General features: G+C 46.4%; 1 protein-coding gene across 1 annotated transcript in view; it reads left to right on the top strand.

The window, feature by feature from the left end:
• The window catches only part of LOC311139115 (kelch-like protein 32), a 63,403-nt gene extending 49,226 nt beyond the window's left edge, over positions 1-14,177 (top strand). The window contains exons 4-11 of the mRNA XM_084174005.1: positions 2,533-2,640; positions 4,269-4,367; positions 6,801-7,016; positions 10,325-11,051; positions 11,170-11,228; positions 12,081-12,273; positions 12,593-12,687; positions 12,902-14,177. Of these exons, the coding sequence (XP_084030131.1) occupies positions 2,533-2,640; positions 4,269-4,367; positions 6,801-7,016; positions 10,325-11,051; positions 11,170-11,228; positions 12,081-12,273; positions 12,593-12,687; positions 12,902-13,063 (1,659 nt within the window). The 3' untranslated portion in view covers positions 13,064-14,177. The remainder of the gene's footprint in view (positions 1-2,532; positions 2,641-4,268; positions 4,368-6,800; positions 7,017-10,324; positions 11,052-11,169; positions 11,229-12,080; positions 12,274-12,592; positions 12,688-12,901) is intronic.
• Positions 14,178-14,589: the final 412 nt, after the last annotated feature.

The raw sequence follows: 14,589 nt of genomic DNA, 5'->3' as shown, positions 1-14,589 counted from the left end.
GTGTGGCATGAAGGCGCAAACAGATTGGTACCCAACTAGTGTGATTTAGGAGACGTTGATTATTTTAGTTGTGTATTAAAGACATGACTAATCCATCACCCTGCCACTTCCCCTGTTCCTCCATCCCTGATCAATGGCTCTGCCATCATCTCATACTGTGACACCAATCAATTGCTTTGATTGTTGAGCACCCGGCATCAGGCACAGCACAGCAGGCTCAGGGCCAGGCAGCTGCTCTCTCTCTGGGGCTTTGATTTCACTTTGTCTCTGTGTTTGTGTGCACGTGCGTGCATTAATGGAGTGTGTCCCAGAAAAATATCAGGACCAGGAAGTAACCAGTCTCTGTGTCGGATAGTGATAAATATAGCTTGGAAAATGGGTGTCAAAGAGACACATGATCTCTATGTGATCTGTTTGTCCAATGAACTCTATGGATAGGCCCTAGAAGAATGAACCTGCAACTGGAGTGTAGTTTCTGTGTGAAAGCACATGGTAATCTTTGTGCTTTCAAACCCTTGGGGGTGTGTGTCTCTGTCTGTCTGTCTGTTCGTTTGTGTGTGCTGATCAAGCAAAAATATGAACTTCTGTTCTCTCTAAGACAATGGGCAATAAAGTATACATTTTTTGCCCGCGCAACTGACAGCTATATCGGTCCACTAATACCGGACTAGTAAAGGCCCAGTGCACTATTTTTGTTATTTATTATTAATATTTTTTCAGGGGGTGCTTCAGCACCCCTACTTCCTGCATCTATGAGGACATATACAATAGCGCCGGAGGGGATGGCTGCCGTTTTACGGGCTCCTAACCAATTGTGCTATTGTGTGTGTTTTTTCGCGTTATTTCTAACTTATTTTGTACATAATGTTTCTGCCACCGTCTCTGACCGAAAATAGCTTCTAGATATCAGGACAGCGATTACTCACCTCATACTGGACTACTAACCTGTAGCACTCAGGTCTGTAGCTATGAAGTGCTTTGAAAGGCTGGTCATGGCTCACATCAACACCATTATCCCAGAAACCCTAGACCCACTCCAATTTGCATACCGCTCCAACAGATCCACAGATGATGCAATCTCTATTGCACTCCACACTGCCCTTTCACACCTGGACAAAAGGAACACCTACATGAGAATGCTATTCATTGACTACAGCTCAGCGTTCAACACCATAGTGCCCTCAAAGCTCATCACTAAGCTAAGGACCCTGGGACTAAACACCTCCCTCTGCAACTGGATCCTGGACTTCCTGACAGGCCGCCCCTAGATGGTAAGGGTAGGCAACAACACATCTGCCACGCTGATCCTCAACACTGTGGCCCCTCAGGGGTGCGTTCTCAGTCCCCTCCTGTACTCCCTGTTCACCCATGACTACATGGCCAAGCACGACTCCAACATCATCATTAAGTTTGCAGACGACACAACAGTGGTATGCCTGATCACCGACAACGGTGAGACAGCCTATAGGTAGGAGGTCAGAGACCTGGCTGTGTGGTGCCAGGATAACAACCTCTCCCTCAACGTGATCAACACAAAGGAGATTATTGTGGACTACAGGAAAAGGAGGACAGAGCACACCCCCATTCTCATCAACAGGGCTGTAGTGGAGCAGGTTGAGAGCTTCAAGTTCCTTGGTGTCCACATCACCAACAAATTATCATGGTCCAAACACACCAAGACAGTCGTGAAGAGGGCACGACAAAGCCTATTCACCCCTCAGGAGACTGAAAAGATTTGGCATGGGTCTTCAGAGCCTCAAAAGGTTCTACAGCTGCACTATCGAGAGCATCCTGACTCGTTGCATCACCGCCTGGTACGGCAACTGCTCAGCCTCCAACCGCAAGACACTACAGAAGGTAGAGCGTACGGCCCAGTACATCACTGGGGTCAAGCTTCCTGCCATCCAGGACCTCTATAAAATTGTCAAAGACTCCAGCCAACCTAGTCATAGACTGTTCTCTCTGCTACCGCATGGCAAGCAGTACCGGAGCGCCAAGTCTAGGTCCAAAAGGCTTCTTAACAGCTTCTACCCCCAAGCCATAAGACTCCTGAACAGCTAATGAAATGGCTACCCGGACTATTTGCATTGTCGTCGTCTTCCCCACCCCCTCTTTTACGTTGCTGCTACTCACTGTTACCTCGACTAACCGGTGCCCCCGCACATCGACTCTGTACCGGTACCCCCTGTATATTGCCTTGCTACTGTTATTTTATTGTTGCTCTTTAATAATGTCTTCTTTTTTATTTTTTACTTCAGTTTATTTTAGTAAATACTTTAACACTTATTTTTCTTAAAACTGCATGTTGGTTAAGGGCTTGTAAGTAAGCATTTCACTGTAAGTTCTACACCTGTTGTATACGGCGCATGTGACAAATTTGATTTGATTTGATATGCAGTTGTTTTTATAATTCAGCTGTGCTGTAGCCTATTTATAGCTCAGGTTTGCTGTGCCCATGTCTCAGAGGTGTGTCTCTCTCTCTCCCTCTCTCTTTCTCTCTCTCCATCTCACTCTCTCTGTGTGTGTTCTCAGGCCATGTTCAGTCTGTGCATGGTGGAGAGTGAGGCGGATGAGGTGGCGCTTCAGGGAGTTACCAGTGTGGGACTGAAACATGCACTAGACTTTGCCTACACAGGACAGGTGAGTCTACAGTAGCACCTTCATCTACAGCTAGCCACCCCACACATGTCCTCAAGTCACACACAGGTACTGTACTGTACTGTACTGAACTGTACACACAAACGTATCTCACAAATATCCAGGCTTAAACTAACTAAGATTGACAGTTTTCAGCTTTTTGTTAACTGATTAAAGCTATAGCCCAGCAATACTCAACTGGCGGACCACGGCCCGGATGCTTGACCCCTAGGGGGCCCCCCATTGATTTTGTTGAGTCACTCAGGTATCATATGAACATACATAAAACATGGCAAAATATGTAGAATTGCAGGAAATGTGATTTAAAACGGCTACATTTTCTGCCCGCCTCATGACAAATTGTGAAGAATTGCAGGAAATTTGATTTAAAATGGCAAAGTTTTCTCTCTGCCAACAAGAGGGGTGTGAACAGTTTGAGCAGTTTGGGGTCGCATGAGTCGCGATGTGGGGGTTTGTTACTATGATGATAAATGACCATCCGGACCATTACCATCTAGTACATTTGTGTGACTGGACCTTATCAAATAGTGGTTGAGTACCCCTGCTATAGCCTTTGCATGGATGTGATACTGTATCTAACCTAGCCTGACCCTACGGTATGCCAGTGATCCCCCCCCCCCCCCCCCCCTATCTCTCTCCTCTCTCTCTCTCTCTCTCTCTCTTCTCTCTTTCTTTCTCTCGCCTATCTCTCTTCCCCCCATCTTTCTCTCCCTCTCTCTTTCTGCGGTGAGGAGTCAGGAGATCTATGCCCTGTGGCCCAGCAGTGAGAGGCTGGCTAGCTCATAATTATTCCTAATTGCATTTCCACAGTGGAAATGAGCAGAGGGAGTTGTGTTGATATAGGTCAGCAGCCGGCTGCCAGTCCATTTCTGTCTGTTGAGATGATGAGACGTGAGCAATATGCTTATTTCAGTAAACAACCACACAGCTAGTTGCTGAAACACACCAGACACATGTCAGGGGCCATAGGGTTAGCAGACATGCTGTTGCTATATGTTGCTATACAGGCTACACTGAGAGGACACAGCATGCACACGCACATTATAAATATTAGTCTTACTTTTTATTTGATGTTGCTAAAACCATGTATTTACATGGCAATTACATGTAAATGTGACAGGGATCACAGTTGTAAGAAGAATAACTGTGTGTGAATAACAATGTATAATAACACTCAAACTGCAATGTAATGACCCTTTAAATTCATGTTTTATAGACACTGAATATAAAGTCGGACCAACACATGTAGTCTACTGAAGAACAGATAGCATTAATAATGCCTCTCAAGTACTTTCAGTAACACAAGAGTGAAAGCACATTAGTTTAAATGCTATTGCACACAAGACCACGCCTGGCCTGAGACCACAGTCACACACCCACACACATGAATCAGCAGCATTATATAAAGTGACCACTGGTCCTGAGTGCTTCTGTCATTGAATGCGTCCCAAATGGCACCCTATTCCCTACATAGTGCACTACTTTTGACAAGAACCCAATGGGCACTATATAGGGAATATGGTGTCATTTGGGACGCAACCTGTCTGTCTGGGGAGGTGAGCAGTGTGTGAGGTGGACAGGAAGTGGTCTCACCCAGGTCCTCTCCTCAGATAATGCTGGAGCCAGGGGTGATTCAGGATGTTCTGTCGGCAGGAAGTCACCTTCAGCTGCTGGAGCTGCTCAGTCTCTGCTCACACTACCTCGTCCAGGTGAGGAGTCAAGACAGACATAGACACACACACACACTCACATATATTACATACTCACACATACAGTCATATACAGTACAGTCAAATACACACACACTCACTCACTCACTCACTCACTCACTCACTCACTCACTCACTCACACACACAGACACTCGCACACACTGCAATTTCTTGTGTATATCAAGGGTCTACTTTCCATATGTTCAAGGTTCTTCCGAACCACACAAGACCACACATTAAACCCCCCTGTCACCACCAGAGAGATACATTAGCATGGCAATTGGCAAACCGTTACATCACGTTATGGTAAACAGTGCTCTCATACACCATCTACTGGTAGAGAAAGAAATGGACACTATGTTGCACACCATTGATTTCACTGCACTGTCCCTACAGACAAACTTCCTGCTCACTGTAAATAAAATAAAATGTTATTTGTCACATGCGCCAAATACAACAGGTGTAAACCTTACAGTGACATGCTTACTTACAAGCCCTTAACCAACAATGCAGTTTTAAGAAAAATAAGTGTTAAGTAAACAATAGATAAGTAAAAAATAAATCAGTAAAATAACAGTAAAAAGAACAGTAGCGAGGCTATATACAGGGGGGTACCGGTACAGAGTCAATGTGCGGGGGCACCGGTTAGTCGAGGTAATTGAGGTAATATGTCCATTTAGGTATAGTTAAAGTGACTATGCATAGATAATAAACAGAGAGTAGCAGCAGCGTAAAAGAGGGGGTGGGGGGGACAATGCAAATAGTCCAGGTAACCATTTGATTAGCTTTTCAGGAATCTTATGGCTTGGAGGTAGAAGCTGTTAAGAAGCCTTTTGGACTTAGACTTGGTGCTCCGTTACCGCTTACCTTGCGGTAGCAGAGAGAACAGTCTATGACTGTTGCCATACCAGGCAGTGATGCAACCAGTCAGGATGCTCTCGATGGTGCAGCTGTAGAACTTTTTGAGGATCTGAGGACCCATGCCAAATCTTTTCAGTCTCCTGAGGGGGAATAGGCTTTGTCGTGCCCTCTTCACGACTGGCTTGGTGTGTTTGGACCATAATAGTTTGTTGATGATGTGGACACCAAGGAACTTGAAGCTCTCAACCTGCTCCACTACAGCCCCGTCGATGAGAATGGGGGTGTGCTCGGTCCTTCTTTTCCTGTAGTCCACAGTCATCTCCTTTGTCTGTGATCTAACTGCTATACAATTAGATAGCAGTTAGATCACAGCTGAAGATGCAGAGAAAAGGCCCAGGTTAACATAAAATATATATATTCACTAGCTTTCTAGATAAGTGTTTTGTCTGTATGAAAGGTGGTATTGTACAGATTATTTTGTGTGTGAATGTTTGTGTGGGTGAGTGTTTGAGCTGAATACTTACAGAGCCATGCAGTATATTGTACATCACTCTGCTTACTGCCAGCAGATGGCAGACTTATTCCACTCTCAATCTCTGTTTTCTATTCTCTTGCCTCCTCTCCTGTTCTCTCTCTCTCTCTTTCACTCTCTCTCTCACTCACTCATTCTCATACTCTCATACTCTGAGATCTGCTTGAATAACAATGTGGTCTCATCTCATTAGATTCAGTGATATATAAACTGCAGTTCAAAAACACCCGAAAGAAAGTGTAGGACCCAGAGTGTGTGTGTGTGCGTGCGTGCGTGCATGTGAGTGATATTTAACTGTATGTCAGTGTGTTTATGTGTGTTACTGTATGTATTAACTCAAACCCTACACCCCAACCGAGCACTCCGTTCTGCCACCTCTGGTCTCTTGGCCCTCCCACCCCTACAGGGGGTCAGTTCCTGCTCAGCTCCTGCTCAAAGCTCTTCTCTGTCCTGGCACCCCAATAGTGGAACAAACTTCCCCCTAACGTCAGGACAGCGGAGTCCCTGACCATCTTCTGAAATGTTTTGAAACCCTTCCTCCTCAAAGAGTATCTTAAATAAATCCCACGGTACCCCCCTCCTGCTACTTTATTGTGGGAAGATCACAGTCCCATGGCTGTGATATGTGGTTGTCTCACCTAGTTATCCTAAGACGAATGCACTAATTGTAAGTTGCTCTGGATAAGAGCATCTGCTAAATGACAAGCTGGGTTTCTCAACTCCACGACATGTACATCTCGGTGGAGTTGGGTTGCGACGAATATCAGTTAATACGAGGTTAACAGTCGGTGGTTGTATTTGAATAAAGTTTTATTAAAAAGTATGGATTTCAGCAAAGAAAGGCACGCCTTTACACAGGAGAAACATAGGTTGAAGAATATATATTTTTTACAAGTATCGACTGACAGTTACTCAATGTAGTCGGAGGTTCAGTGCGCCCACAGTCGTCGTGGAGTTGAGAAACTCCGCTACTAAATGACTCAAATGTAAATGTATTTACCTTATGAGTCTTTACCCTATGCCAATGTGTCCACAACAGGAGCTGAACAGTGTTAATTACCTGGACCTTTACCGTGTGGCTGATCTGTTCCACCTTCCTGCTCTGGAGGAGGCTGTGGTCAGCTTCCTGGTAGAACACCTGTGTGAGCTGCAGCAGAGCCGCCAGGAGGAGGTGCTGCTGCTCCCCTACCGCCTCCTCAGGGAGGTGCTGAAGAGCGACCACCTCACCTCCCTCAACGAGGAGGAGATCTGGCAGGTACACTGCACTGGCTCCTCACAGTCAAACACACACAATGGAAGCAACAAACACATGTTCGCAAATGCATGCACATATACAGACACATGCACGTACGCACGCACACACACACCACACACACTGTATACAGTGGGGAAAAAAAGTATTTAGTCAGCCACCAATTGTGCAAGTTCTCCCACTTAAAAAGATGAGAGAGGCCTGTAATTTTCATCATAGGTACACGTCAACTATGACAGACAAATTGAGATTTTTTTTGTTGAGAAAATCACATTGTAGGATTTTTAATGAATTTATTTGCAAATTATGGTGGAAAATAAGTATTTGGTCACCTACAAACAAGCAAGGTTTCTGGCTCTCACAGACCTGTAACTTCTGCTTTAAGAGGATCCTCTGTCCTCCACTCGTTACCTGTATTAATGGCACCTGTTTGAACTTGTTATCAGTATAAAAGACACCTGTCCACAACCTCAAACAGTCACACTCCAAACTCCACTATGGCCAAGACCAAAGAGCTGTCAAAGGACACCAGAAACAAAATTGTAGACCTGCACCAGGCTGGGAAGACTGAATCTGCAATAGGTAAGTAAGCAGCTTGGTTTGAAGAAATCAACTGTGGGAGCAATTATTAGGAAATGGAAGACATACAAGACCACTGGTAATCTCCCTCGATCTGGGGCTCCACGCAAGATCTCACCCCGTGGGGTCAAAATGATCACAAGAACGGTGAGCAAAAATCCCAGAACCACACGGGGGGACCTAGTGAATGACCTGCAGAGAGCTGGGACCAAAGTAACAAAGCCTACCATCAGTAACACACTACGCCGCCAGGGACTCAAATCCTGCAGTGCCAGACGTGTCCCCCTGCTTAAGCCAGTACATGTCCAGGCCCGTCTGAAGTTTGCTAGAGTGCATTTGGATGACCCAGAAGAGGATTGGGAGAATGTCATATGGTCAGATGAAACCAAAATATAACTTTTTGGTAAAAACTCAACTCGTCGTGTTTGGAGGACAAAGAATGCTGAGTTGCATCCAAAGAACACCATACCTACTGTGAAGCATGGGGGTGGAAACATCATGCTTTGGGGCTGTTTTTCTGCAAAGGGACCAGGACGACTGATCCGTGTAAAGGAAAGAATGAATGGGGCCATGTATTGTGAGATTTTGAGTGAAAACCTCCTTCCATCAGCAAGGGCATTGAAGATGAAACGTGGCTGGGTCTTTCAGCATGACAATGATCCCAAACACACCGCCCGGGCAACGAAGGAGTGGCTTCGTAAGAAGCATTTCAAGGTCCTGGAGTGGCCTAGCCAGTCTCCAGATCTCAACCCCATAGAAAATCTTTGGAGGGAGTTGAAAGTCTGTGTTGCCCAGCGACAGCCCCAAAACATCACTGCTCTAGAGGAGATCTGCATGGAGGAATGGGCCAAAAATACCAGCAACAGTGTGTGAAAACCTTGTGAAGACTTACAGAAAACGTTTGGCCTGTGTCATTGCCAACACAGGGTATATAACAAAGTATTGAGAAACTTTTGTTATTGACCAAATACTTCCACCATAATTTGCAAATAAATTCATTAAAAATCCTACAATGTGATTTTCTGGATTTTTTTTTCTCATTTTGTCTGTCTTAGTTGACGTGTACCTATGATGAAAATTACAGGCCTCTCTCATCTTTTTAAGTGGGAGAACTTGCACAATTGGTGGCTGACTAAATACTTTTTTTCCCAACTGTATATGCACACCATAAAATGCAGATCTTCCATACAGCCAGACCCACACAGACTTTGATATACTACAACACACAATGTGTCATAAAACATCAATTTTCATTGCCTGCACCAAAATGCACTATTTATATTTATGTATCGGAGTGAATAGGAAAGGAAGGCATATGTATCTGTGTGTATATATGTATGAGGGATGGGTGAAGTGTGGAGGGGGGGGGGGGGCTGTGCGTTTTGACTATTCATTTGCACCAATCAGGCCCCTCTCTCCCCCTCTTCTCTCTCCCACCCTCTCTGATTAGGCCCACCGCGGCTTCATCAGGGCCCCAATCCCCCAGCTGTCACTCCGGCCGCCCGACTGATTGAAAACAATCAGGCCTCTGATGGCACAATTACCCTGACCCTTTAGCCAGGCGATGCCGCCATAATCAGACCCTGATTAGGCTGCTTTGGGCCTCCTTCACTCTGCCGAGAAGGTTAATTTGGGCATCCGCCCGAAAAAACGTGCGGGCGCCAATACCCAGCCGATATAGTTTGCCTGTCAATCATCGTCACACCGACTTCTCTCCGAGTCTCACGCTCTGGAAATCACATTTTCTTGGGTCTTTGTTTTTTTCCCCCTCTTTGCAGTTTGCCTTTCTCTGGCTGCTCTCTCTCTCTCCCTCTCCCGTTCTGTCTCTCTCTTTGGGGAGGAGGGGAGGAAGGGGATGTTGATTTATTCTCTGCCCCAAGGAAGTTCTCTGATCCAGCGTGACCTTCACAGTCAGCCTACCGGAGCGCACACACCCCTCCGCCACTTCAGAGGTGGGAGGAGGAGGAGGAGGGAGAGCGAGGGAAAGAGAGAGAAAGGGGGAGAGGGGTGTAGATAGCAAGACCGAGAAGAGGACAAAGCAGAGAGTGGAAGGGGGGGGGGTGTAAATACTGTTGTGTTGGCATAATATGAGGATGTATTTAAGAAGGAAGAGAAAAAGGAGAGGCATTGACAGTAGCAGGACAATATATACAGTGCATGTGTGATTGATGTGTGAATATGTCTGTGTCTATGTAAATGGTGTTTTGGTGTGCTGTTTGTACAGAATATGGTTTGAATGCATATACGAGCCAGTGTAATGTTTGAATATAATTTCAGTGTGTATGCAGTGTGCCTGCGAGTCAGGAGGAGGTGCTGACAGTGAACCGCTCCAGCTCAGTAATCTTGCAGTGCTATAATAAGTTCCCTGTCTCTGTACTGATTGTGTTAAAAGCCACTTTGTTTCCCTGATAATGGTATCAGTGATCTTCAGCCATCTCACCCACATTCACACACTGCTGCCGCAGCTAAACAGCCTCCGATTGCTCTCAAGTTCAATTAAATCCCCTCTCTGCTTCTCTCCTCTCCTGGTCCTCAACAAAGGAATGTACCGGTGGATATTCATGATGCTTGCACACAACACACTATTGTGTGTGTGTGTGCGTTTGTATAAGTGTGTTAATGTATACAGTAACACACTCGTCTTGATCTTGCAACACTGCTCTGTAGGCATTTAGAATACTAATAAGTATGAATCGCTTCACTCTGTCTTCCTCTTCCCCTCTCCTCTCTAGCTGGTAGTGTGCTGGTTAGAGCATGACTGTCGGTACCAGTACACAGAGGACCTGATACAGCATGTTCGTTACGGCCTTATGGATGTGGCCGCCCTGCACCACGTTGCACAGTGCCACCCGCTGGTCCAGTCCAGTGCCACCGCCGCCACCCTAGTGGACGAGGCTATAGAGTACCACCGTGCCACCTACGCCCAACCCCTCCACCAGACCGCCCACACCAAGCCCCGCTTCCAGTCTCTCACCCTCTACATCGCCGGCGGGCGCAAGCGCGAGGTGAGCCGCGTACGGGAGCTGCGCTACTTCAACCCGGCCGCCCAGGAGAACGTGCGCGTGGCCGGGTGCTCCAACTGGAGCGAGCTGGCGCCCATGCCCGCCGGGCGCAGCCACCACTGTGTGGCCGTCATGGGTCACTTCCTGTTTGTGGCGGGCGGCGAGGTGGAGCATTCCACGGGGAGGATGTGTGCGGTGAGGACCGCCTGTCGGTACGACCCCCGGGGGAACCGCTGGACAGAGATAGCCTCCATGAAGGCGTGCAGGGAACACTTTGTCCTGGGGGCTCTGGGCCAGTACCTGTACGCGGTGGGGGGGAGGAATGAACTGAGACAGGTGCTGCCCACCGTGGAACGCTACTGTCCCAGGAGGAACAAGTGGACCTTCGTCCAGTCCTTTGACCGCTCGCTGTCCTGCCACGCCGGCTGTGTGGCTGACGACCTGCTCTGGGTCTCAGGTACACACACACCCAGATGGAGAATAGTGCATAACAGACTGAACACACACACATACTGTACATATACACACACACACACATGCACGCCACCTGTGTGTAATACTCTTCTCTGTTACAGGTGGAGTCACAAACACAGCTCAGTACCAGAATAGACTGATGGTGTACGACCCAGAACAGGTAACTGAAGAACAGGTAGTACAGAGAAATAAGAGAAAAGACAGTAAGACAAATGTCATCAAAACATTTAAGAACCATGGATTCAGAACAGTTTCTGTTTATGTGATAGCTGGGTAATACGCTTGTTTACTGCAATAGGAGGATGTGTGTTTGTGTATGTTTGTGTGCGTGTGAGACAGAGAGCCCGCGCGCAAGGGGGAGAGCAATAGGGAGAGAAAGAGAGCAAGAGTGAGGCAGGGAGGGAGAGCAAGAGAGAGAGAGAGTAAGCGAGCAGGAGACAGAGAAAGTCTCATTTGTATTCACCGTGGAGCTACATTCACCTGCCAGGAACACCACCCCCCACCCACACTACCCTCAACAGATGGCCACCCGTCAACTCCCACCAGACATACGCACACACACACATGCGAACGCATGCACACATACACAATCGCGCACACACACATACACTAGCTCACATACGCACACAAACATGGTCACGTACGCTCACCCCCCTTTCCCCCACACACACATACAAAACAACCATATACACACTTAGTCAAATGTGCACAGTCGGATACTCCATGTAAAATGGAGAGGGTGAAGTATATTATTAGGAATGGGGAGAAATCACTAGGAAAAGTCATAGCCCTGGTGACACATTATTTATCCAGCACTGAACATACATCAATTACCCAAGCAGGGATATGCTAAAATATTAATCCATCTATTCAACATCTTCTCACCATCCTTTTTGCTCCCCACCACCTCTTTCTCTCCCTCTCTCACCCCACCCCTCTCTCCTCCATTCCCACCCTCTCCACTCACCCCTCTCTCTCTTTCCCCATCTCTCCACCTTTCTCTCTCTGACAGAACCAGTGGCTGGCCCGCAGTCCCATGCTGCAGAGGCGAGTGTACCATGTCATGGCCGTGGTGAGAAGGCAGCTGTATGTGCTGGGAGGTAATGACCTGGACTACAACAACGACCGCATCCTGGTCCGCCACATCGACTCCTATGACATAGACATGGACCAGTGGACCCGCTGCACCTTCAGCCTACTCACGGGTGGGTGGGCTGCACATACACACGCTCATGCATACGCATGCACGTGCACACACAGGCAGGCAGACACACACGTACGCATGCACACATACTAGATAAGATCACTGTCCTCCTCTCCTTTTTCCCTTGTGACTATCCACCCCTCCCGACCTTGAATCCCTGTGAAGTTGTCAAATAAGTTCAAGGTGAAGTCATGAGAGGAGACAGAGTTATTTTCAGAACTTTCTGAATGCACGCTATGTCTCAGGTGACATTGAATCATATGGCCTCTCTTTGGCACAGTGAATCGTTGTTTTCGCTATCTCCTCTCTCTCCTCCGCAGGTCAGAACGAGTCTGGCGTGGCAGTCCATGATGACCGAATCTATGTTGTTGGTGGATATTCTATTTGGACCAATGAGCCCCTAGCGTGTATTCAGGTGAGTGACAGATTTAAGAGGATATAACCTGAAAATGTTATGTTTTATTAAAATATGTTGTGCATTATAAATCATTATGCATAGTTTATAAGTGCATTCAAAACACCTTATAATGCATTATAAAGAAAGAGGGTGTTCATAGCAAATGTTATCTTATTAAATTATCTTATTATTTCATGTGTATGACATTTATATTTCACTTCCTGTGGTCCAGGTGTTAGACGTGAGCACGGAGGGGAAGGAGGAAGTGTTCTATGGACCAACTCTACCATTCGCCTCCAATGGAATAGCAACGTGTTTCCTCCCTGCCCCATACTTCACCTGCCCCAACCTACAGACTCTTCAAGTGCCCCATCACAGGATAGGGGCTGTCTAACACACTAATAGAGACTACAGTAAATGTCTACATAGATACATCATGCAAACATGCAAACAGCTCATAAGGACATACATACAATTATGTAACACAAAATAATAGAACCAAAGGTCTACTCCTTTACAACAGCCCCACTCTTCCTTTAAATGCATACACACAATATCTACACTAAACACACACACAATTGCCACCCATATAAGATTACCCACATCTTCCCCAGTGTCAGGATCCCAACCTAACCACTTCAAGTGCAGGCGTCACTGCCCATCCTGAGGACTTGACACTACCTATGAACTGAAAAGAACGTGGCCCTGAATGGAAAAAGGAGGGTCCTCAAGAGGACATTGAGGAGGTTCCATATTCCTATCCAGCTACCCTGTGATGATAGACTGATGTTCCATCAGCTGCAGGGTGGGTGTAAATTCCATTTCAATTCAGTCAATTCAGGAAGTCAACTGAAATTCTGATGACAATTTCTGCTAATTGAAAAGCATTGAGAATAATATATATTGATTGGAATAATATATCCTGAATTAACATGGAATTGACCCCAACCCTGCTCAGATGACTGGTTGAATAAAGGGCTGCTCTAGTCAAACTGGTGCAGAACAGAAGATCGCAATGCTGGAGCTCTCTACGGAGTGAAACGGCTCCCTCTTTTACTAATGCACTATAGGGCTATTGTCACTCTAACTAGCTGCACTTACTTACTACTTACCATAACCCATCTACTTCATACAAAGCCAATGGACCCATCCAAGGACATTTCAGTTGAAACCTGTTGTGTGAACTGTGGACCCATCTTACTCTTTCTTGAGCGTGTGTTTTCTATTCAAGCTCAGGATTTAAGACTGTTTAACAGTTCAATGAATGTGTCTGACCACTGTTATCATACAGTGCATATACTCAACATACTGTATGTAGGAGAACCTAAGCTGTGTTGCCACTGTATTATGACATTTTCAAAACATCTTGTTTTACTTTGACCAAAAAATAAGACAAAAGTAATTCCGTAACTCCACCAGCCTCCAGCAGTGAGGAAGTGTGAGAAAGATGTCTTTGTTTTCGGAATAAAGAGGTATGGTACTGTATGAATAAAGCCCATAATAAGTTGAATCGAGTAAGTTGTTCATCTGCCCGTATTGTCTTAGGGACAGTATGACATTTACTGGGGGGGGGGGGGGGGGGGGGGGGGGGGGGGGGGGGGGGGGGGGGGGGTTGTGTGTTTTTTTTAATGGGCACAGGGGAGGGTAGTGCACTTTTCCCCTGGTTTACATTTACAATTTTCTCATCTGCTTGCATGCACCTCCCCAATATCAAGGTGTTTTGGTACTTCCCTTAGGCACTACGCTTTTCCACACACTAACTATTATTATAAACTGGGTGGTTCGAGCCCTGAATGCTAATTGGCTGACAGCCGTGGGGTTGCAACTCAATATTAGGAAGGTGTTCTTTAATGTTTGGTATACTCCGTCTTCTCTACCAGTCTGTCTATGCTGCCCTCTATCTACCATTCATAGTGACAA

This window comes from Coregonus lavaretus (genome assembly GCF_964263955.1).
Source record: "Coregonus lavaretus genome assembly, chromosome: 13".
NCBI classification, from domain to species: Eukaryota; Metazoa; Chordata; class Actinopteri; order Salmoniformes; family Salmonidae; genus Coregonus; species Coregonus lavaretus.
The sequence above is the reverse complement of the archived record's forward strand: the minus strand, read 5'-3'. Positions and strand labels throughout refer to the sequence as shown.